General features: G+C 44.3%; 1 protein-coding gene across 1 annotated transcript in view; it reads right to left on the minus strand.

Annotated features, from left to right (window-relative positions):
- Positions 1 to 2,275: 2,275 nt before the first annotated feature.
- F5 (coagulation factor V) overlaps positions 2,276 to 25,651 on the minus strand; it is a 67,455-nt gene continuing 44,079 nt past the window's right edge. The window contains exons 15-25 of the mRNA XM_084620127.1: positions 23,761 to 23,997; positions 21,970 to 22,177; positions 19,753 to 19,926; positions 17,196 to 17,312; positions 15,805 to 15,876; positions 14,339 to 14,433; positions 11,645 to 11,800; positions 10,321 to 10,465; positions 6,033 to 6,181; positions 4,989 to 5,171; positions 2,276 to 4,170 (exon numbers count right to left, since the gene is read on the minus strand). Coding sequence (XP_084476253.1) covers positions 4,024 to 4,170; positions 4,989 to 5,171; positions 6,033 to 6,181; positions 10,321 to 10,465; positions 11,645 to 11,800; positions 14,339 to 14,433; positions 15,805 to 15,876; positions 17,196 to 17,312; positions 19,753 to 19,926; positions 21,970 to 22,177; positions 23,761 to 23,997 — 1,683 coding nt within the window. The 3' untranslated portion in view covers positions 2,276 to 4,023. The remainder of the gene's footprint in view (positions 4,171 to 4,988; positions 5,172 to 6,032; positions 6,182 to 10,320; positions 10,466 to 11,644; positions 11,801 to 14,338; positions 14,434 to 15,804; positions 15,877 to 17,195; positions 17,313 to 19,752; positions 19,927 to 21,969; positions 22,178 to 23,760; positions 23,998 to 25,651) is intronic.

Below are 25,651 nucleotides of genomic sequence, written 5' to 3' on the forward strand. Positions count from 1 at the left end.
AAGGTGCCACAAGTACTCCTTTTCTTTTTGCGAATACAGACTAACACGGCTGTTACTCTGAAACCTGTCATACTGGAGGTGGTCACTTGAAAAGAATGAGCGGTTAGGGGCTAGATTGTTATGCATAAAGGGTTTGAAATGAGCAATTAAGGATAGCAGGCAGTAAGGTGTGTCACAAATTGTTGCAATGAGCCATAAAACCAGTGTCCCTGTTAAGCTCAGGGTTTTGAATTTGAAGGTATTGTGCAACTTTCCATTAAGGACAAGTATTGAAAGATCAGATATGGAGTGATTGCTTTGTGAAAAGTGTTCACCACAGGTGATGTGATGTTTGTGTCTTTTATCATTGTTCTGTGTGAGTTCATTTGAGAGCATAGTGAGTGTCTGGTTTCACCCACATAGTTATTACTGGGGCATTTGATGCACTGTATGAGGTGTACCACGTGTTTTGAAAAGAATGTGTAGGACCCCTCTATCTTGAAATGTTTGTTGTGGGGGTGCTAATAATTGTAGCAGTGGATATACATATAAAGGTTTTACATCTGTTGTGCAGGCAGGGCCTGGTGCCCCTTTGAGTTGGTGTATCCTAGTCTGTGGGGAATTTGCTTCTGAGGATGAGCTTGGCAAGGTTAGGGAGTTGTTTGAAGCATAGGCGCCAACTCTGTAGGTGCTCCAGTGCTGGACGACCCACGGGGAAAAATTAGTGGGTGCTCTGCACCCACCAGCAGCCAAGCTCCCATCCCCACCCCATGCCCCACCTCACCTCCGCCTCCTCCCCCTCCCCTGACTACACCACGTCCCCATTCCTCCACCTACCTCGGAATAGGGGCAGGGAGGGGGCTGAGTTGGGGCGGGGACTTTGGGGAAGGGGTTGGAATGGGGGCAGAGCAGGGGCCGAGCATCCACCAGCGCCAGTAGAAGTCAGTGCCTATGGTTTGAAGGCCAGGAGAGAGGGTTCAAAAAAAGTTTTTTCAGGATATCAAAATATTTAATAATCTGTCTCAACTTGTATTTAGTTCACTCTGCTTCCTAGCCTCGTGTCCTGGCCAAATTTACCTAATTATGTTCTGCCCATCCAAAATTCCCCCTACAGTTTCAGCTGATGCTGGCATTCCTCACTTCTGCAGTGCCGTGTTGCTTAAGGTTATGTCATGTGAAGTGCCCCATGGCTTTCTCAGTTTTGTTTCTATTTAATGTGCATATGAGGAGGCTTCTGGGAGGGTTAGTAAGGAGACATAGTCTACATTGTCTCCAATACACTGGTGATACCCAACTCTATGTCTCCATAACATTCCGCTCTGCCAGCGGCATGGCATGAATGATGCACTGCCTGTGTGGGACCGAGGCCTGCATGAGGGCAAGCAGACTAAGATTCAATCCAGATAACACTGAAATACTGTTGGTAGGTTGGGGGAAAGCCAACAGAAGAACTGGCAAAGACTGTATCAGCAATTCTGATTGGAGGCATGCATCCACTGTTTGGGTAGAAATAAATGGTCAGTTTTCGAATGGAGAGAGGTAAATAGTGGTGTCCCCCAAGGGTCTGTACTGGGACCAGAACTATTCAACATATTCATAAATGATCTGGAAAAAGGGGTAAACAGTGAGGTGGCAAAATTTGCAGCTGAGACTTAACTACTCAAGATAGTTAAGTCCAAAGCAGACTGCAAAGAGCTACAAAAGGATTTCACAAAACTGGGTGACTGGGCAACAAAATGGCAGATGAAATTCAATGTTGATAAATATACAGTAATGCACATTGGAAAACATAATCGCAACTATACATAAAAAATGATGTGGTCTAAATTAGCTGTTACCACTCAAGAAGGATCTTGGAGTCATTGTGGATAGTTCTGTGAAAACATCACAAAACTGCAGCCACAGTCAAAAAACCTAACAACGTTAGGAAACATTAAGAAAAGGATAGATAAGACAGAAAATATCAAGTTGCCTCTATATAAATCCATGGTACGTATGCCCACATTATGCAGATGTGGTCGCCCCTCTCTAAAAAGATATATTGGAATTGGAAAAGGTTCAGAAAAGGTCAACAAAAATTATTAGTTTTGTGATTTTGTTCCAGGCCATTTTCTGTTGCAAACATTTCATTTTTGGTGATGGTTTTGTCAAGCTGGCAAAGTTGCCTTTCAAAATATGGAAAATCAGAAACGTTAACATTTTGCTCTTCACTCCAGAAATTCAGCTGTACTTTCAAGTGGAAAACGGTGACAGTATGAAATATTTTAAAAAGGCAGAATAAAATGTGAAAAAAATATTGATTGAGGTTTTAAAATTTTATTTCACTTTTTTATACATCTTTACTTGGAAACACATACATTTTTTGATATAAGAACTCTAATTCTCTTGAAACAGCTTGAGACAATACTTTATAAGGTTAGAGACCAAAACATGGCCCTGGGTTCTTGATGATATTCTGCCCCAGGCCATGAAGGACCCAGGTGAGCAGAGGCAGTCCTCTGCTGACAAGACTGGAGCCTAGGACAGTACTAAAAGCTTAGCTAAAACTCTGCTAAAAAGATATATTCAGGGATAGCAAATATATTCTCACTGAGCGCATCCATCCAGAGAAAATCTATAAATGTTTTCTGCACCACAGCAGTGCCACCAGCAATAATGTTGGCAAATGCTGTAGCATAGACAAGGTGTAGGTGTCTTTACCGTAGTGTTATCGAATCCTATTTTATTGCCATCACGTTTCTCATCAACAGCCAAGAAGGCTTGTTTCTTCCAGTAGGGATAACAAAACAGCATTGCCTAGCTTCTAGTGGTTAGAGCATGGGACTGGAAGCCACGAATCCTGTTTCTGGTTCTACCACTGACCTGCCATGATCTTGGGCAAATCACTGTCTCTCTCTATGCTTCTTTCCTGCCACCTATAAAGATACTGTTGATCCCCACCCAGGGGTGCTTAGAAGATTAATGGTTATTTAGGATATATAGAGTCAGAGGCATGCGTGGTGTTTAAAAAAGCAAATATAAAGATGAGGGCCCTAGATTCTCAGAGAAGGGGTTGCAGATCCTTGATCTTGAGGCCACTTCTATGTCAGCCCCAGCAGAGATCAGAGCAGAGTGGAGGCTTCTCTTGTCTACACTGACTGGCTATGACCCTCCAAGGGACCACCTACCAGCCGGGGATAGCTGGAGTGCAGCATCACACCCGCTTCCCAGCCCCAACACCAACGGCTACTGGATGGTGGTATAGACAGTGGTTTTATGTGTACTGGGGACTCCCCCTTCAAGGGGAATGCCTAGGGAGGGACATCTGATAGCTTTCAGCAGTGAGGGGGCTACAGAGAGAGCAAATCTGGGCTCAGGATTAAGCCCAAGGTCCCTGCCCTCAGGAGATTTAGTGTAAAATTAGGTCAGGACCAGGACAAAAGGAGAACATGTGTGACTGGGGGAAGATGACAGTGGTAGAGAAATGGAGGGAATGTGTTTGGGTGCCCAGATTCCCATGGAAAGGGGCATGTCAATCTTGCATGCTTTGTGGATTTGATGTTTGTTACTTTCTCTTTTTAAGGGTGGGTCTACACTGCAGCTCGGACGGTGCAGGTAAAGAGACACGTGTTAGCTCTGCTCCAGCTTGGGTGCTAAAAATAGCAGTACGGCCATGGCGGCACGGGCTAGCCACCTGAGAACAATCCCACCTGGCCTCTGCGTCCATACGCGGTTGGCCAGCCTGAGCTGCCGCCCATGCTGCTGCTCGAGCACACAAGCTCAAGTGGAGCAAGCACGTGTCTACCCACCCGCTCTGGGAAGCTCCCTCCCAGCTGCTGTGCAGTTCTATCCTTAATGTACATTTATATGAATTAAATATCTGCCAATGAAATCTCTCGTTTAATTCACATTGGCAAAACACTAAGATCCTTGGAGGAAAGGCACTTCAGAAGGACTAAATCTGATTACTCTAAGAGTTTAAAAAATGTAGTTCTGCACAGTGATTGCTGAAAAGTGACAGGCTCCCAGACTTGGCCGTTCGTGTGTACTCTGTGTGTCCAGCATTTAGGAAGGATCACAGCCAAAGAGTTCTACCCGGAGAGCAATGCTTCGATTCCAGGTTTTAGGAACAATGCGGATGAACCTGGAAAATATGGGTGGATTTAAGAAATGCTTGACCTGTCCGCTGCTGTTCTCATTCCCCCTAAATACCTGAAAGTAAACAAAACAAGGAATTAGTTTGGGAAAAAATTATTAAAAAAAAGCGGATGGCTTTGTAAGGTATCTAAATACTTCAGAGTTGCTGCGTTCAGGAACCGGGAGATGGACTGGATCACACCAGTGGTGTATATACAGCCTTCCTCCTCTAGGTCACTGGTTCAAATCCAGTCAAATCCAAACTGTGGTCTCTGTTTCTGTCTATATCACAAAAACTATCACCACAATTGGTGCTAACTGGCCCCTGTGTTGGCTGGGGACTGACAAATCTCCCCTCTCTTATCCCTAGATGTGGTCCCTGCAGGTTGGGATTGAAGCACTTCCGTCAAGGTGGCTTGGGGGATTTTGTAAGTGCTGTACTTGCTGTGTGGATGTATGGAGGTCTCAGCTCTGTCAATCTGGGACCTTTCACCAGCACTAAATTCAATTAAAAAAATTAAAGCAAAAAATATTTTGCAGTGAAGTTTGGCAGAGGCTTCCGCATACACATTCTGTGCATTCCTTTGAAATGTCCCTCTTTAAAAGGCACACCACTGATTTCATCCCAGGTTCAACGGCATTCCACTCACATGTAGCATCTCCTCCCTTTTACTGGTGTAAATTATTTACATCAGAAATGAAGAGCCACAAAAGGGAAGTTCGAGAGTTCTCTAAAATAGAAGAACAACTCCGCCAGCATTTTAAATTCAACTGCAGGAACAATTTTTTGTGCCCCTCATTCTGGGGCTGTCCCTCATTTGGGCCTTGAGAAGTATGACAAAGTGCTCGGGATTCAGAAAAAGGGACAGAATTCTCCGAGTTTAAAATGGTACCTTTCCCACTGAAGTGGTGTTATCCATATAAGGTTTCCATTCTGTGCCTTCATCACTGAAAAGGATGGCGTAGGTTTTCACAAACAGCTCCACAGACATGGACTTGCAACCCTGGGTTGTGATAGCGGTTATCTTCTTCGCTTTGAGGAGATCAATCTGCAACCACTGCTGGTTGTTGTTTGACTACAATCAATACAAAGAGTAATATTGGCACAACCAGAAACGTTGCTCAATGACAGTTAAAGTGGTATGAAGACATCCACCCACCCAGAACGTCAAACCTATGCAAACCAAGTTAAGGGAAGTGCTACCAGCATTCTCTGCTGGCCACACATCAGTTTAATCACTGCAGATGATACACGCTGACCCTCCATCCAGCATTCACTTCCATCGCCAACGCAGAATGAAAAGCAATAAAAATTCATCCCTGGTGAATTACCGTAGCTCTTATAAAGCACTTCTCATCAATAGATCTCAAAGCGCTTTACAAAGTATCATCATCATCCCCATTTTACAAATAGGGAAACTGAGACATGCAGGGAACTGACTTGCTCAAGGTCACCCAGCAAGCCAGTGACAGAGCTGGCCTCCGGAGTCTCACTCCAATGCTCTAGTCACTAGGCAGTACTGCCGATCAACAGTAAAGCCAACAGGATTACACCAGATGAATTTGGCTCACAGGCCACCAACCTTCAGCGCTTACTCATCCACGGAGTCCAAAGAAACCACTCCCATGAGTAAGGGCTGCTGGGCCTGCTTCCAGTCTCCACACAGTTTCATTGCTTTCCACGTCACATTATGAAATCAGTAAATGTTCTTTTTTTAAAAAAAGAACACCACCACCTCTCTCCCTTAAAGGAGCTGGGCATGTCCCAAACCTCCCGCTGGAAGGGAACTAAACAGGCTTTTCCCAGGAGGACTGAAAAGAAGCAGCCAGAGCACAGCATGGAGGGGGCACAGGCACAGACATACACCAGAGCAGCAGCACATTTGCTAACAGCAGCAGCTTTGACTGAGCAGTTTTTTCTTCTGTTTGCTTGTTACCTTTGCTTGCCAGGCATTCAGCCTCCCTTGCTGATTGAGACGCGCGAGGGAAGGCTCCCATGCGTTATACCAGGATATCTTATAGGAAGAAGCTGTAATCTGAGCTTTTTTGATCTCCCCATTTTCCATTCCCAGCGGCAGAGAGCAACCTGTTAAGAGAATAGCAGTAGGTCTCCATTTAATCTCTTGAGCAGCAGTGGACCAGAGGAATAAGCAACAGGCTAGGAACGCCTGAGTTGTCATCCCGTCTCTGCCACTGACTTGCTGTGTGGCCTTGCTCAAGTCATTGTAACTGCCCTTGTGCCTCAGTTTCCCCATCTTTAAAAGGGAGGTAATGCATAGTTGTTGTGAGCATTCATTAGTTAAAATGCATAAAGCACTTTGAAGTTGTGAAGTGCTATCTAAATTCTAAATGCTCAGGACATGGGAGAAGAGAATACATTTGCAGTCAGGGAGTGGAGCTCTCTTTGCTCAGTCATCATTAAAACGAAGCCCAGCAGATCTGTGAAATAAAAGGTTTGTTTATCTCTGCCTGTTATGGGTGAGACTGTGAAAAGCACCCAGAGTTAGACCAATTCTGACTGAGCGCTTTTGAAAGTCCCACTCTGTATTCTTATATTGCAATTCAAGGATTTCACAAGCATCTTGTGATGTTTGGATGCCCAACTTGAGAAACCCAGTTTTCAGAGGGTGGGCAGGGCTCAGTCTGAAAATCAGGCCTCTTTGAGGGGTCTCATGTTTGGCACCAAAGATCATGAATTGCTTTTGAAAATAAGAATGGGGGATTTCAATTATCCCCATATTGACTGGGTACATGTCACCTCAGGACAGGATGCAGAGATAAAGTTTCTTGACACCTTAAATGATTGCTTCTTGGAGTCCTGGTCCTGGAACCCACCAGAGGAGAGGTAATTCTTGATTTAGTCCTAAGTGGAGCACAGGATCTAGTCCAAGAGGTGAATATAGCTGGACCACTTGATAATAGTGAGCATAATATAATTAAATTTAATATCCCTGTGGCAGGAAAAACACCACTGCGGCCCAACACTGTAGCATTTAAATTTCAGAAAGGGGAACTACACAAAAACGAGGAGGTTAGTTAAACAGAAATTAAAGGGTACAGTGCCAACAGTGAAATTTCTGCAAGCTGCGTGGAAACTTTTTAAAGACACCGTAACAGAGGCTCAACTTAAATGTATACCCGAAATTAAAAAACCTAGTAAGAGAATCAAAAAAGAGCCACCCTGGCTAAACAGCAAAATAAAAAAGCAGTGAGAGGCTGTCATAAATATAAAGGGAAGGGTAACCACCTTTCTGTATACAGTGCTATAAAATCCCTCCTGGCCAGAGGCAACATCCTGTTACCTGTAAAGGGTTAAGAAGCTCAGCTAACCTGGCTGGCACCTGACCCAAAGGACCAATAAGGGAACAACTCAAATCTTAGGGGGGTGGGGGAAGGCTTTTGTTTGTGCTCTTTGTTTACCTGGTTGTTCTCTCTTGGGACTGAGAGAGGCCAGACAGAAATCCATCTTCTCCAACCCATCCTAATCCAAGTCTCCAATATTGCAACCAGTATAGGTAAGCCAGGCAAGGCGGATTAGTTTATCTTTTGTTTTTCTTGTGAATTTTCCCTGTGTTAAGAGGGAGGTTTATTCCTGTTTTTGTAACTTTAAGGTTTTGCCCAGAGGGGGATCCTCTGTGTTTTGAATCTGATTACCCTGTAAAGTATTTTCCATCCTGATTTTAGAGAGGTGATTCTTTTACCTTTTCTTTAATTAAAATTCTTCTTTTAAGAACCTGATTGATTTTCCATTTGTCTTAAGATCCAAGGGTTTGGGTCTGTGTTCACCTGTACAAATTGGTGAGGATTATTATCAAGCCTTCCCCAGGAAAGGGGGTGTAGGGCTTGGGGGGATATTTTGGGGGAAGACGTCTCCAAGTGGTCTCTTTCCCTCTTCTTTGTTTAAAACGCTTGGTGGTGGCAGCATACTGTTCAAGGCCAAGGCAAAGTTTGTACCTTGGGGAAGTTTTTAACCTAAGCTGGTAAGAATAAGCTTAGGGGGTCTTTCATGCAGGTCCCCACATCTGTACCCTAGAGTTAAGAGTGGGGAAGGAACCCTGACAGAGGCAAAAAGGCATCCTTTAAAAAGTGGAAGTTAAATCTTAGTGAGGAAAATAGAAAGAAGCATAAACACTGGCAAATGAAGTGTAAAAATACAATTAGGAAGGCCAAAAAGGAATCTGAGAAACAGTTAACCAATGACTCAAAAAGTAATAGCAATTTTTTTTTAAAGTACATCAGAAGCAGAAAGCCTGCTAAACAACCAGTGGGGCCACTGGATGATGGAGGTGCTAAAGGAGCACTCAAGGACAATAAGGTCATTGCGGAGAAACTAAATGAATTCTTTGCATCGGTCTTCATGGCTGAGGATGTGAGGGATATTCCCCAACCTGAGCCATTCTTTTTAGGTGACAGATCGGAGAAACTGTCCCAGATTGAGGTATCATTAGAGGAGCTTTTGGAACAAATTATAAATTAAACAGCATTAAGTCACCAGGACAAGATGGTATTCGGCCAAGAGTTCTGAAGGAACTCAAATGTGAAATTGCAGAACTACTAACTGTAGTCTGTAACCTATCATTTAAAATCAGCTTCTGTACCAGATGACTGGAGGATAGCTAAAGTGACACCAATTTTTAAAAAAGGGATCCAGAGGTGATCCCAGCAATTACAGGCCTGTAAACCTGACTTCAGTACTGGGCAAACTGGTTAAAACTATAATAAAGAACAATATTGTCAAACATATAGATGAACATAATTTGTTGAGGAAGAGACAACATGATTTTAGTAAAGGGAAATCATGCCTCACCAATCTATTAGAATCCTTTGAGGGGGTTCAACAAGCATGTGGACCAAGGGGATCCAGTGGATATAGTATACTTCGATTTTCAGAAAGCCTTTGACAAGGTCCCTCACCAAAGGCTCTTACGCAAAGTAAGCTGCCACAGAATAAGAGGGAAGGTGCTCTCATAGATTGCTAACTGGTTAAAAGATAGGAAACAAAGAGTAGGAATAAATGGTCAGTTTTCAGAATGGAGAGAGGTAAATAGTGGTGTCCCCCCCAAGGGTCTGTTCTGGGACCAGTCCTATTCAACATATTCATAAATGATCTGGATAAATGGGTAAATGGTGAGGTGGCAAAATTTGCAGATGATACAAAACTACTCAAGATAGTTAAGACCCAGGCAGACTATGAAGAGCTACAAAAGGATCTCTCAAAACTGGGTGACTGGGCAACAAAATGGCAGATGAAATTTAATGTTGATACATGCAAAGTAATGCACATTGGAAAACATAATCCCAACTGTACATATAAAATGATGGGGTCTAAATTAGTGTTAACACTTAAGAAAGAGATCTTGGAGTCCTTGTGGATAGTTCCCTGAAAACATCCGCTCAATGTGCAGCGGCAGTCAAAAAAGCGAACAGAATGCTGGGAATAATTAAGAAAGGGATCGAAAATAGGACAGAAAATATCAAGTTGCCTCTATATAAATCCATGGTACACCCACATCTTGAATACTGCATGCAGATGTGGTCGCCCCATCTCAAAAAAAAAGATACTGGAATTGAAAAAGGTTCAGAAAAGGGCAACAAAAATGATTAGGGGTATGGAGCAGTTTCTGTATGAGGAGAGATTAATAAGACTGGGACTTTTCAGCTTGGAAAAGAGACAATTAAGGGGGGGGATATGATAGAATTCTATAAAACCATGACTGGTGTGGAGAAAGTAAATAAGGAAGTATTATTAACTCCTCATAGCACAAGAACTAGGGGTCACCAAATGAAATTAATAGGCAGCAGATTTGAAATAAACAAAAGGAAGGATTTCTTCACACAATGCACAGTCAACCTTTAGAACTCCTTGCCAGAGGATGTAGTGAAGGCCAAGAACATAAGAGGGTTCAAAAAAGAACTAAATAAGTTCATGGAGGATAGGTCCATCGATGACTATTAGCTAGGATGGGCAGGAATGATGTCCCTAGCCTCTGTTTGCCAAAAGCTGGGAATGAGTGACAGGGGATGGATGATTACCTGTTCTTTCCCTCTGGGGCACCTGGCACTGGTCACTGTCGGAAGACAGGGTACTGGGCGAGATGGACCTTTGGTCTGACCCAGTAGGGCCATTGTTATGTTCTTAAATCTTGGCCCATAAAAATAAAAAGTGGAACCTATTTTTCAAAGGTGTAGAGGGGAACGAAGTACCCGGGAGTTCTCATTGCTCACCTTCGACTTCGCAGCCCAGGAGTTCCATCCGAAGAGTAGGCCTGTTGTAGGAGTCAGTTGGATAGACCCTGATATACCTCGCAATGATAGGTGGATCAATATGGTTGTCTTTTATCCCATGGGCATCTGAATTACCTTCAAACAACTAGTAAAACAGAAAAAAGCAATTAAGAATTCACAAAAGATAATGATATTAATTTAAAGCAATTGCAAGCTTGGTCCTGCAAACCCTATGTCATGCGATTAAGTCTTTACTTATGCAGTTTCAATGGGGCTACTCACATTATAGCAAAACCTAAAAATACATCATCCTTATCTTTGCCTTACTATAGCATCCAGAAGCTAAATCAGGGACCCAGTGTGTTAGGCGCAGTACAGACCCCTATTAGGATATTAATAGGCAGACAACTAAGACCAGTAAAGACCTAACGTGTGTTAACGCCTATCATTCAAACACCACGGTACTGTGGGTATGGCTACACTACTGCAGCTGCAGGTGCAGTGGGGTGCTGGAGCTGTACCACTGTAGTGCCAGAGCGTTCCCCCTTCCTTTGTCACTGGAAGGGCTTTTCCATCAGTGTAGTTAATTCTCCTCTTCAAGAGGTCGATGGAAGAATTCTGCATCTACAGTGGGGCATAGGCTGACCTAACTACATTGCACAGGGTGTGATATTTTTCAGAGCCCTGAGCAATGTAGCTAGGGCAATTTGATTTTTAGGTGGAAACCAGGCCGCAGAGTTGAGCTCCAGCAGGTAGGGGACGGATGTTTGGGCATAGCTAGGAGACTCCTGGAAGGGCAGGTGCGATATGGACACCTGGGTTGCACATGCGTTAGGTAGCTACTGCTAATATTGCTTTGCTAACTATTGTGACATGGTGCAAGGGCTGGTCCGCACTGAACAGGGGCAGGAGTTCAGCCCAGCGTCCCACTCTCCTTGCACATGTGCTCAGGGGAAGGACTGTGAGACAGAAGTGAGGCCTGTGCAGAAGTGGGGCTGCACAACCAGGGTTACAGGGCTGGGTTGAAGCCCAGGCTCAGGAGATTCCTTATCTCTTATTACGATCCTGTATTCTCCTTTGTTATACACACCAGGCCAGACTAGTAAAGGGATCTAGGTGCCTCATGATGCAGATAGGCATCTAGTGCTGTTTTCAAAACGCCCTTTGGAATTAGTGGGATTTTCCAATCTGCATCTTCATGCGCCTAGATACCTTTAAAATTCTGACCCCTTATTCCTTGAGAAAAGCCCCTGGTGGCTGCCTGTTACTTTCTGCTGAGCTGCATAAAGTCAGGGAGGCTGTGGTGATTAACGAGCAGGCAGACCTTCTGTCCCCCAGTGCTGTTTCCTATGAAGGTGATCCACTTCCGTTTGTCCTTGCTGTAAGTCATAAAGAACTCTTTGACATACAAGGACTTCATCCATTGCTTGGCTCCCTGAGTCTGTATCCCTGTGATCAGAGCTTCCCTTTGCAGGTCCACCTGTAGAAGACCAAGATACACAAACTTTAAGAAAAGCTGCACCATGAACCCGATTTCATCCTCTGGCACCTAGGGCATGGTGCCCAGGCCTGCATTTAGGCACTCAGAATGGCACTTCCATGTCCGAGATGGGTAACGGGGTGTCTAAGCGCTGGCGCAAGAGTCCAAATGAGGAGTTGTGTCCTAACCTATTTTATTGATGCGTGTATTTATTTGTAGGCATTTTTGAGGTGCCCACCACCACAGTATCTGGGCAGCTGACAAACATTAATGAATCCATCCTTGCAGCGTCTCTGGGCGAAGCAGTGGAGTGTTACTATTTCCATTGTACAGAGAGTGAGGCACAGAATGGGAAAGGCATAATTTCAAAAGCAGCCTCTGGTTTTGAGCATCCAGCCTGAGATAACCAGGGCTTGTTTTTGGGGGATGCTGAGCCCCCACAACTCCAGCTGAAGCCATCAGGGGCCAGGAGTGCTCAGCACCTCTGAAAAATTAGAACCTGGTGTCTCAAGCTGGGCACAGAAGCACCCTCCAAAAAAATCAAGCAACATTTGAAAGTTTTTGCACAAGGTCACACAGTGATTGTGTAGCAGAGCCAAGGTCTCCTGATTCCCGGGAGTGAGTGCCTTCACCAGAAGACCCTTCCTGCCCCCTTAGGTCTTCTGATGCTGACAATGAAAAGGTCAGTGATGTTGTTTACTAGCGAAGCTGTGCAGGGAAAGAAAGATGCTCTTTCTGGAGCAGATCAGAAGGAAAAAACCCCACAATTAGTTTAAAGGGAGTTTTCAGCCCCACTTCATCAAGCACAAACAGATTATTTCTCTCTCCAAGTTTTCTGCCCTTACAAAAGAAAAGCAATTCTTTTCATGGATTTCAGGGGGATTTGGAAGGCATCTGTAATCACAGACCCTGGTTTCCACTGAGCAAGTCACATGAGAGCCCTTAACTCCTTCACAGCTGCTAGACTGTTCTTGTGTATTTTTAATAAATAATTATGTTGACTATAATCACTTCCAACGTGTTGGGGGGAAGAAAGAAGAGAGGAAAGGTGTTGGGCTGATAGCTGGGGGAGAGTGAAGTCTTCCTTTTATCCACCCAACATGGGGAGTGACAGTGCAACCTTCCCCCACACTAGCCCACCCACAGGCCTCCGCCCAGAGCTGCAGGTGCCATCCCCAGGGGTCAGAGGGGTGTTCAGTCTCCACGGCCCATCCAGTCCTTGGTCTCTCTTCTGAGACTCTCAGCAAGGGGGCCAGTTAGCACCAGTTTTGGTGGGAGAAGGGGTGGGTTTGTGATGTGGACTGAGAACATCAGCTCATTAAACACAGGTCTCTGATCAAGGGTCATACCGCTGTGATTTTCTGGCTCCAGCAAAACCAGGCTGGATTCAGACAAGCGAGGTCGCAGAGAAAGCCTGCACATCCTGTTATCTATCTCGTGAGCTGTCCAAGTTCCTCCTTAGCAGCAGTTTTAATTGAAAATCCATAATAACCTGCAGCTGCTTATTGAAAGTTTCTCTTTGATCCAGTAAGATGAGCAAAGAGGCAATTTTTAGAGGAGATAGGCTTTTAGGTAGGAGATAGCACAGTTCTGACTGGGTAAGCAAGGAGTCTGGGAGGCTCCCATTTGCCACATCTGGTAAAGCAGCTGCCTAGGGATCACTCATGTCCCATTTAAGAGCATGAGCTGCAGTGACATGCAGGACATACCGTCTGTCAAGCTACAGAGAGCAGATACCACAACAAACAGGCAATTTCTGCAAAATCTTCTAGTGCTCCAGCCAGTTCTAAGGAAGTACTCAGCGTGCACCTGATTTTCAAAACAGCTCAGCTACCTGTTAGGCACCGAAATGAAGTGACCAGATACTCAGAAGTACTCCGCATCCAGGAGTCTCCACTCTTGAACATCTGGCCAAGTCTTTAGGGGCCTAACAGGTCGCTGAGCTTCTCCAAGAACCTGGCCACTTGTTCTGGGGTTTCTGGACAGCCACTAGAATCGGAACAGGAAGAGCTTAAAGTACAAAACAACTTATAATTCATTAACCGCCCCCCGCCCTCCACACACACACACACGCCATGTAACAGTTTGTGTCCTGAAGTAGAAACCAGATGTCTAACCCATGACTAGACTGGAGGATTAGCTGGTCACTCAGCAAGGGCTGAATACATATACACATTGAGAGAAGGGGACAGCAAAAGGACAGACTGTATCTACAGTATGATTGCCCTGCCGCTGCCCAGGGTATAAACTTCCCCGCAGTTCCCTCCGACAACAGGTCACGACCCTGACACAATACTGGGGCAGTGGCTCAGCACTCACTTGAAGAGGACCATGCGTCCTACTGAATCACCAGAACCACTTCCTGCAACACCTGAGTTTTCCTCGGCAGCCTCTTTGGGAAGTCTAGTTATAGTTTGACCTTGTTTAACACACACGACACCTAAAATAAACCCAGCATGTGTGTGGTGGTGTAGCTGCAGGCATCAGCTAACCTGTCTGGACCTTACAGTGGGCAAGTATGTATGATACCAACCATACCTGGATCCATGGAAATTCACCTTCCTCCATGTCAGTGCTCCAAGCATTATATTTTCCAGCGTTGTTTAATCTTGCTAATTTAGGTTCCCAGTAGTCTAGGTGGAAAAAAGGAAAAGGATAAAAGGTAAAAATCAAGGAAAACTAGAAAGCCACTGCGTGCATATTTCAGTTCTTCTTTGGTTTGTCCCGAAGGAAGAGACTCCAGTACAAATACCTGATAAGCTGTAAAGCTGACAAAAGCTTCAGAGACATTGGATGTTATCAGCAAATAAAAATTGATTGTATCTTTGAAAACATTATAGTCAGAAAAGTGGCTTTAAAAGTAATATAATACCTAGCTCTTATCTAGCACTCTTCATCAGCAGCTCTCAAAGCACTTTATAAAAGGGATCAGTATCATTATCCCCATTTTACAGATGAGGAAAACGGAGGCACAGAGCAGTGAAGTAACTTCCGCAACGTCACCCAGCAGACCAGTGGCAGAACTAGAAATAAAACTCAGGTCTCTTGAGCCCCCAGTCCCTTGCTCCAACCATTAGGCAACACTGCCTCCCATGGCACCCTTTTATTTAACATACTACTTCCTTTGGCTTTGTCAGCATTAGGAGTTGGAGTCTAGTTAAAACATGCAGCAGCCAGAGCTAAACAGAGTTTGGTTACTAGCGGTGCAGGCAGAGTCAAACCATGTTCTACATCCAACATTGCTTGGAATGTCATTTTGCAGCGTTTTACTCCCTTATAATATTCATACACTGCACTTCTACATCTCATTCCCCTTAAAAATAGCAATGAATTCTCAATTCCATTTTACAGCTGGAGAAACTGAGGCACTGGGGGGGAGAAGTGACTTGTCCAAGGCCACCCGGCAGGCCAGTGGCAGAGACAGGAATAGAACCCATGTCTCCTGACAACCCTGCCCTGTACATTAACCAGCAAATAGAACAGGAGGAGCAGAAAAGCCTGCCTCACTGTCAGAAGACTACAGTGATATGGGCCGGGTCTATACACTTAAGTTTTGTCAGCATAGTCCTGCTGGTGAGAAACGGGTTGGCAGGGGGAAATCACACCTCCTAGCTGACATAGTTATGCTGGCAACCTCCTCCCCCCGGATCTTCTGGAGGTATAGCTAATGCTGTTCAGGGAGGCAGTGTAGCTGTCGCATCAGAACTCCTTCTGCCAGCCTAGGATGCATCTCCACTAGGGTGCTCTGCTGGCATAGCTATGCCAGCCAAGCTCTGCAGTGTACACATGGCCTTGGGCTGCTCAGTCCTGCTCTGATTCTGGGCCTGCAGAACCAGAGAGCTTTCTGGAGTCTGACAGCCTGTTAATTCCTGAAATGATGCCAGAAGACAGTAGCATACGTGAAACACAGAGCTGCAGAGAAAATCTACAATTGCACTGCCTGGTGCCAAGTCATAGTACTGAGGACCATGTCTGACCTTCTCAAATAATGTGTTTCAACTCACTTATGTGACGAGAAGCACTGATCTGTGAATCAAGTATAAGTCCATTCATTAGGCCCATTGGTAACTTGCACTCTAGAGAGAACACAAACGTGTTTGATTACTGATGAGCTGCATTTCATAACTTATCAGGAAAAAGAGGGTCATTCAGAGTCATGTTTGAGGAGCTGGCTGGGCCTTTCTCAGGAGGTCACCCCTTGTGCCTGTCATAAACATACAGCTAAGGGTAGCCTAGAATTCCTCCTTACCTGTAAGGGGTTAAGAAGCTCAAATAGCCTGGTTGGCGCCTGACCAACAGGACCAATTGGGAAAGAAGGTACTTTCAAATCTTGGGAGGGGGGAAGGTTTTGTTTGTGCTCTTTGTTTTATGTGGGGGTTCTCTCTTGGGACGGAGAGGGGCCAGACAGAAATCCATCTTCTCCAACCCATCCCAATTCAAGTCTCCAATATTGCAACCACTGTAGCTAAGCTAGGCAAGGCGGATTAGTTTATCTTTTGTTTTCCTTGTGAATTTTCCCTGTGCTAAGAGGGAGGTTTATTCCTGTTTTCTGTAACTTTAAGGTTTTGCCCAGAGGGGAATTCTCTGTGTTTTGAATCCAAATACCCTGTAAGTATTTTCCATCCTGATTTTACCGAAATGATTTTTACTTTTCTTTTTTTTTTTTTTTAAATAAAATCCTTTTTTAAGAACCTGACTGGTTTTTCCATTGTTCCAAGACCCAGGGGTTTGGGTCTTTGATCATTTTGTAACTAACTGGTTAGGATATTATTCTCAAGCCTCCCCAGGAAAGGGGGTTTAACGGCTTGGGGGGATTGCTGGGAGAAGATGTCCTTTTCCCTGGTTCTTCGTTAAATCACATGGTGGTAGCAGCGTTACTGAAACCCAAGGTACAAGAGAGAATTTGTACCTGGCGAGTTTTTAACCTAAACTGGTAGAAATAAGCTTAGGGGGTCTTTCATGCAGGTCCCCAGATCTGTACCCTAGAGTTTAGAGTGGGGAGGGAACCCTGACAGTGCCAACTCCGAATAGGGCACTCCTGGGACTTCATCACGGAAGGAAGGAAGGAAGGAAGGAAGGAAGGAAGGAAGAAAGGAAGAAAGAAGAGCTCTATATGCCCACAGGATCAAAACCATCTCTGCATTCAATTCCCTCAATTAAGGATTCATAGGTGATTTTAGGGAATCAACAAATGTAAAGTTAGTGCTCTGAATGCGACACAACACTTCTTTTAAATTCAATTTACTATAATCACTCCATGAGCTCCCCCTTTTTAATCTAGCCATTTCCCCAACTCAGATGCTATTCAGCCATTACTGTCCCATGCCCTGAAAGGGAGAGAGAACTTTAGAACTAGAATCCTGTATCTTAGAATGATCGTGATCAGATTCAGTACCTTGCTCTACAACGATAAAGGAGGCCTGCATTCCAGCTTGCTGATATTCCCCCACTTCGGTGTCTAAAAGCCACATGCCAGCTTTTGGTGGTGTCATTTCAATAGTTCGAAATGAGCCTTTAAAAGAGAGAGGAGAGAAACAAATCACAGCTCATCTATTGAAAGGTTAGCAGGAGATTGGCTGACACAGAACAGTGAGGCTGGATAAACCAGGGCCTATCGATCCTGCCCATTTCTGGTGGCTTGACAAAGTGCAAATATCCTGCACCTATTGGAAAGCGTAGCAGATCCACGAACATCATTCTCCTTTTAATAAACAGGTTCTAATTGGAGACATGCGGGAATCAAAAGTTCAGATCTCAATCCAAGCTTCACCGCTTTAAAATTTACTTTTTCACATAACCTTGGAATCAGGCACATATTTTGTATAATACTGCATACACAGTGTGTGCTGTGTGATCATGTAGTGAATGACCTAACCTTTTACGTGGATTCATGCTGTGGTAACAGTAACTCTAAGGGGCTGATGCTGGCCCCTGCTCCAGCCATGGCTCTGGCAGTGTGTAAGAGTTGTAAAGGAGCCACAACAGACCATGCACTCGAGGGGAATTCTCCCCGAGTCACAGCCGTATGCTGCTCCCACCATCCCGACACGTTCTTAAAAACCTACAGTGATGGGATTCCACAAACTCGCTTGGAAGCCTATTTCAGAGCTCAACTACCCTTAGAGTTAGAAAGTTCTTCCTATAGTCTAACCTAAATCTCCCTGGCTGCAGATTAGGCCCATTACTTCTTGTTGGCCCTTCAATAGAGAACAACTGGTCACCTTCCTCTTTATAACAGCTCTTAACATACTAGAAGACTGTTAGCAGGTCACCCCTTCAGGTTTCTCTTCTCAAGACTAAACATGTCCAGTTTATTTAACCATTCTTCATAGATCAGGTTTGCTAACCCTTTTATCATTTTTGTTGGTCTCCTTCAGACCGTCTCCATTTTGTCCACGTCTTTCCTAAAGTGTGTGCCCAGCACAGGGGCCGGCTTCTAATTTCCCCCGGGGGTGCTCAACCCCTGCTCCGCCCCAGGCCACGCCTCCATCCCCGCCCTCCCTCTTCCAACCCCCACTCCACCCCCGCCTCTTTCTGACCCCTCCCCCAAGCGCACCCCATTCCTGCTCCTCCCCCTCCTGCACAGCTGTTCCGCAGCAGGCAGGAGGCACTGGGAGGGAGGGGTAGGAGTTGATCGGCGAGGGCCAGCAGCAGGCGGGAGTGGAGCTTAGCTGCCGGTGTGTGCTAAGCACCCACTAAATTTTCTCCATGGATGCTTTGGCCCTGGAGCACCCACAGACTCTGTACCTATGGTGCCCAGAGTTGGACACAGTACTCCAGCTGAGGCCTCACCAGTGTCGTGTACAGCAGGACAATTACTTCCCGGGTCTTACATACAACACTCCTGTCAATAGACCCCAGAATGATATTAAGCCTTTTTCACAACTGCATCACATTGTTGACTCATTTTAAAGTTGTGATCCACTATAACCCACAGATCCTTTTCAGCAGTACTACCGCCTCACCAGTTATTCCCCATTTTGTGTTTGTGCATTTCATTTTTCCTTCCGAAGTGAAGTACTTTGCACTTGTCTTTATTGAATTTCATCCTATTAATTTCAGACCAATTCTCCAATTTGTTAAAGTTGTTTTGAATTCTAATCCTGTCCTGCACCCCTCCCATCTTGGTACCACCTGCAAATTTTACAAGCACTCCGTTATCCATGTCATTAATGAAAATATTGATGAGTTCTGGACCCAGGACTGACCCCGGATGGACCCCACTGGATAAGCCCTCCCAGTTTGACAGTGAACCATTGATAACTACTCTTTGAGTACCATCTTTCAATCTCTTGTGCAACCACCTTATAGTAATTTCCCTAGTTTGGTTATGGCAGTGTCATGTGGGATTGTATGAAAAGCATTTTGATGGCAACAAAAAAGAGCTCTATTGAGATTATTAACTAGTTATTCATGGGCTCTTTCTTTTCAGTATGAATACTAGGGTCTCTAGCCACAAGTCTCCAAGCACTTTACAAATGGCAATCAGCACTATAGCCCTCATTTTGCAAATGGGGGAAACTGAGGGACAGAGCAGGGAAGGAACTTGCCCATGTTCACTCAACAGGTCAGCGGCAGACTTCTATCTCCCCTATACAAACCTGCTATGCCTGATCAGGACATTAGTCCGTGCACTCCATACCCCATCTCCAACCTTGCCCAGTAACTTACATTTCAGAGGAGGGCGGCCTCCGCTCCAGTCCCACCTCCCCAACTCAATGAGGTAGATGATGCTGGGGTTGGGGAAGTCCTTTCCGACCTCACAGGAAATGAACAGCTAGCACCTTGAAACATAAGACTTGACCATCACTATCTTAATGTGCCCAAGCCAATTTCTGCTTCTGCTAATCTAATGACACTGAATTTTAGTAGAGTCACTCCAACATTACCAAGTGTAGAGTTTAGCCTCATAATTATGAGTCGAAATGACAAGACACTGAGCTGATATGTACCTGGAAGGAGAGGGTAGACACCAAGCTGATGCCCAGGGACTTCTGTGAAGGTCTGACCGTGAAAGTGAACCACGTGAATATCTTCTGATCCGCCCATATTCAACAAGTGCCATCGGACCAGTTCATCTTTATACATCCTCAGTCCTTGCAAGTGATATATGATCCCATTAATGGCTGAAAAGGAAAATATTACAAGAGATAAAAGAAACACACTCCAGCTGAGAGATAATAAAGATGTCAGATAGAGTTTGACCAGAGGATACAGATTGGATCTAGATCCAAATGACCCCAAAGCCTATAGCGTTTCAGATGTGGTGTCCTGGTCCATGCCAATCTCTAGTGTCAACATATAATAATGACCTTCTCAGTTTATGAATTAAGTGTCATTGCAAGTGTAGTTGATGGTCATTCAAATAAGCGGGAAGGCTTTCTACCTCCCTGGTAGAAACAAAATTAACAAAAGCCCCAGAAACTCTTGAACAGTTAAAGTAAGATAGTGTTGAAATTTATCTCTTTGAATGAGTCAAACATGAGGCCAGCTTGATTCATATTACGTTTGTGAGCCAAACTAACTCCATAAAGCCTATATTAGAGGGCCTAAATTAAGTTGTTTCCTCTTAAAGGGTCATTATCAAGTGGGTGTTGCAGCTCTGAAAATTTCAAGGAAAAAGCCCCCAGGGTCCCTGCTGGTAGTGGAAAAAAAAAGGTCTAGAAAATATGAATCAAGTGTTAAGCAATATCCAAATGTCTCCCTGAGATTGCAGACAGCCTAAAGCAATAGCTCTGAGAGGCATGAACTATCCACTTCATCTGAATCGTGCATTGATTCTGAAATGTAAAGGTGATGATTTAAATGTCAGCTTTGGTAACTATTTCACTACTGATCATTTTAGTGGAAACATCCAGCAAATGTGCTTAATCCAATCCCAAACTGCCTCTCATCTCCTCAATTGGGGGATTTAATATTAAAATAAACTAACAGAGGTTACTGTGTGGATGGCAATATTCATTATAATATTACATTCAGGAAAACTCCATTTTTCAAATTTAAATGGAAGTGCCACAGAATTCACCGCCTGCTGCACCTGAGTGCCAGAGAATGCAGAGACCAGGCCACAGGATTTAAGCACAGCTTGCTGTAGAGTACGGGGGTTTGACTGTAATGAGACACACTCTATTAATGTCAATAGATCTGACTTATGCCTGACTTTAAGGACCATATTTTAAAAACGTGGTTTCCATTTTTGCATACCGTCACTTATTCACATGAATAAGAGTACTTTACGGCCAAGTTTCCAAAAGAGATGTCCCATTTAGGCACCTAAATGAAGTGATCAGATTTTCAAAAGTGTGCAGCACCCAACACCTCTCATTGTTGGAATGCGGGGAGCTGCTGGGTCCTGAGCTCTTTGGAATAATTGGACACTTCTTTTGGTACCTAAGTGGGAACTGAATTCTTCTGAAGAGCCAGATTCTGTTGTGGATGCCAAGCACGTCTGAATATCCACCCGCTATGCACAAAGCCCCATCTGTGCCAATTAGAGCTGGCTGAAACCAGGGTGTCCTGTTTCATGAGGAAGTTCAAAATTTTTCTGAAACACAAAAATATATTTTTGTGGGAAATGTAATTAAAACTGACGCAATTTTACACCATTTTTTGGTGTAATCAGATCAGCATTTTCAATTACATTGAAAACTGTTTCAGTTGAAATTTTCCTACCAGCTCTCCTGCCCAAAAAGAGCAGGTAGGGCCTGTGCTAGGCCTGGCTGAAAATTCTCTTGAAACTGCTTCTTCACAGAAAATTGATTTTTTTTTAAATGAAATTCTCACAGAAAGGTTCTGTTTTCCATGGAAAACTTCAACTTGTGTTGAAAAACTGAAGAACCAGGGAGTTTACGGTTTTCAGCCCACAACTGAAAACTTCCTGTCCAAAACCTGAAAACTTCAATTTTTTGGCAAAAAGTCAAAATTTTCTGTGGAAAATGTTAACAAAAACATTTTTTCTGTTTTTGTCAAAAGTTTCCACCCAGCTCTAGTCTATATGCATATTCTATTTTTATATGCACAAGGAATAGTGCAAAAAAATTAAATACGTGCATGCAAATGATGTGTGCGTGCAAAGTTGCAAGTGCACCAAGAGAAGCTGGGTTGAGGTCTTTTTAATTCCTCCCTCTTCCCTCCCAACATGGATAACTGACAAAAGGAAACATTAGTACCATGGAATTTGTGGTATTTTTGCACTTCTGAGGTCTTCTCAGTGTAAGTCCCTTTCGAATGCTTATCAAAGTACCAGCTTTTCTCTTCATCAAAGACCATAAAAAGCAGGACAAACTCTTGGGTATCTACTGGCCTGTTACTTGTACTGAGGGTTCCCTTTTGACAGATCAAGATTGGACCAATCAAGCCTGAGTGAATATCTTTCTCCTGGAAGGCAATAAATACAAATTACAAGTAAAAGTTAGGGTTTCCCAAAATACTTCATTAATAACAATTTGCACATTCACAGGGGCTTTCATTTGAGGATTTTCCCTTACAAGGGTTAACATCGGTACACAGGAATTGCCAGACTGGATCAGCATCCTGTCTCCAACCATGGCCAGTGCCAGATTTTTTTCATGTTTTTTAAATGCCCCTAAACTTATGGTGCCAGTCTCTGATCCCTGTCTAGTTCTGCAATATCCTTTTTGACATGGGTGGCCAGTTCCAGAGGAGGCTGTACCACTGATTATAAAATGGCATTATAATCGTTTCTGTATTGTTCCCCATCCTATTCTGTATGCATCATAACATTTTGTTTGCTTTTTCAACTACAAGCTGCACACTGAGCAGAGGTTTTCATCCATCTGTCTGCAGTGACACTCAGCTGATCCTGATCATATCCTGAGTTGATATGATTAATTTGGAACCACATAAGGTGCAAGTAGTTTCACATTTTCTGTCCAATACAGATTATTTGTACACATCAATACTGAATTGAATCTACTATCATGTTGCCCATTCAACTAGCTTGGTTAAGTCTTCACAGTCTTCTCTGGACTTGGCTAACCTAAATTAATTGGGTCATCAATGGATATTGCTACCTCACTATTCACCTCCCCCGCTTTCCAGGTCATTAAAAAAATGTATTGAACAACACTGGTGCTAATACAGAACCTTGTGGCCTCTTGCTGTAGCCTTTTGCCATCATGAAAATTGTCCATTTAATCTTACTGTTTATTCACTCTTTTAACCAGCATTTGATCCATGACTATACTCAGCCTTGCATTCTATGATTACTTACTTTCTTCAGTAGCCTCCTGTGCGTGACCTTGTCAAGGGCCTTTTGAAAGTGTACATAAAATATGCCATTTGATTCTGCTTTATCTGCTATTTTACTGACACAGTCAAAGGATTCCAACAGATTAGCGACACAACTTTCCTTTACAGAAACCATGCTGGATAGACCCTATCATACCATGATCTTCCAGATCTTTTATTATTCTATTTGAATGATTACTTCAACCAATTTATCAGGTACAGAAGTAAGACTTAATTAATGAATAAAGGTTGGGTAAAGGTCCCATTTTACAGATGAGGAACCCGGATCCAAGATGTATTTGCACATCACATTGCAAACATGGGGGCTGGGAGAATCTCTCAGCTATGCTATATTCCTAACTAAGGGCCTGATCCAAAAGTCTACTGAACTTAACAGAAAGACTTTGGCTCAGGCCCTACATTTGGGGTAGAGGGCCTGATTCCCCATTGCCTTGTGTAGTTACTGAACTCTATGCAAAGCGGCTATGAAATGCTATCAAATCAGAATTCTCCATCCACTCATGCCAGTGGCAGCAATTTATATTCACTTTGCATAGGCATAAATGATTAGATGAGGAACAAGAGAGTGGTGAATCAGGCCCAAAAGAATAGGAAGCAATGCAAAGTGCTGTGAAGCCAGTATTTCAGCAACAAGACATAGTAGCTGTTATCCAGCAGACTCCAGCACCCTTCTGCTTAGATTTCCTTACCGGGTTTACACCGGAGTAATAGGCCCAGGACCTACAGGCTGCTCCAGGTTGCATAGGTCCAGACCGCTTGGTTGCAAACCATACATAGGTATAGGTGTCATTTGGCTGAACTGCATCATCCTTTTTGAACCAGTCTGGAGACTCATCTTCATAACTGCTTCCCTCAGAGGATTTCTCATACAAAAGCCCATGGGAATGGAGGGAATATGGTCTGGATGCCAGATTTTTAAAATGAACCTAGAAAATAAATACAAGCAGATTCTTGATTAGCAGATTTGGGCCTAAACCAAGATCCCAGGCATAAAACACCCATGAACTGTGTAAAGTACAAATTCAGGATTCAGATTTGTCTACTGATTATGGGCTAGACTGTGCCTGGTTGGAGGTGGGGAGTGTAACTCGTGACACATCTTTACGGGGTGCAGCACACAACTGTGCACAGCTACTAGTATGTGGGGAGCAGGGTAATGGCTCCGCCTACTCCCTGCCCCCTTTCCAGCATTGTTCCCAAGAGGGAGCAAGTTGGGAGCAGCCCCTGCATTCCTGGGAGAGCCCCAGTTCCAGCAGGCGTACAATGGGTTGCACAAGGGGGACAGGGAGTCTTTATTCTTTCCTACACCCCTGGCTGGCTGTGTTAGACGGGGCACAAGCTAGTTCTACAGTAATACTAGATCCCAGTGTATGTAGTTCCCACTGATGTCAATGGGAGTTTCTCTAGTATGCATCTCCCTCACCCCAGAGGCGGACTGCCAGGGCAAGGAGCTCGTCTTGTCTCCCTCACTCTGAGGATGGAGTTCCAAGATTAGGGTTGGCTTTTGTCTCCCCCTTTTCTTGCTCCTGATTTTTATGTAACTCATCTGTTCCCTTTATGTACCAGAGAGCCTGGTCAAAGAAGTTAGAGAAAATGAGCAGGTGGCTAAGGGTTCGAATGGCGGTCCGGCGAGGCATTTCAATACCAGGTTGAGGTCCCATGTTGGTGTAGGTCATCGCACGTCTGGGTAAACATTTCGGAGACCCTTGAGGAAGCGTTTTGTAGCTGGGTGTGTAAACGTCGAAGTTCCATCGATCTCTCGGTGGAATGCTGAAATGGCAGCAAGATGGACTCTGATCGAGCTCATCGTTAAGCCAGTGCTTTTCACCTCCAGTAGGTATTCTAAGATTAATGGTGGTGCAGCTGAATCGGTCATCAAGCGTCTTCCTTGACACCAGGCAGAGAACCTCTTCCATTTTTGAAGGTATGTGTTTCTCGTAGTCAGTTTCCTGCTGTTTAATAACACCTTTGACTTGTTCCGAGCACTTTATTTCATCATGGTGAAACCATTCTGGAGTCACGCCTGTAGGTGGAATATCTCCAGATTTGGGCGGAGAGTGCGACTGTTGTGTTGAGACAGCAGATCTGACTGGTGAGGGAGAGCTCGCGGGGTGAATATTGCCATGCAGAACAGGTAAGGATACCATGCCTGCCTGGGCCATGTCAGGACTGTAAGGATAACTTTGGCCCTGTCTGCTCGGATCTTGTGTATCATGTGTGATATCACTGGTATCAGTGGAAACACACACATGAGTTGTGCCTCCCATCTGATGAGGAAGGCATCCCCCAATGACCGTAGTCCCAGTCCTGCTCTTGAGGACAGAACATTGCACTTTTGCGATTCATTGGGGATGCAAACAGATCAATGATGGGAGTGCCCCACCATTTGAAGATTGAACTCAGGACCTCTCCATTCATCTCCCATTCGTGATCCTGGGAAAAGTAGCTGCTGAGCGTGTCTGCTGTTGCATTCTGACAGCCTGGCAGGTAACATGCTGAGATGTTTACGTTGTGTTGTACGCACCAATTCCAAAGTCTCATGGCTTCTGTGCATAGGGAATATGAGCGAGCTTTTCCTTG

Source organism: Lepidochelys olivacea, assembly GCF_965140295.1.
Source record: "Lepidochelys olivacea isolate rLepOli2 genome assembly, chromosome: 1".
Lineage (NCBI taxonomy): Eukaryota > Metazoa > Chordata > Testudines > Cheloniidae > Lepidochelys > Lepidochelys olivacea.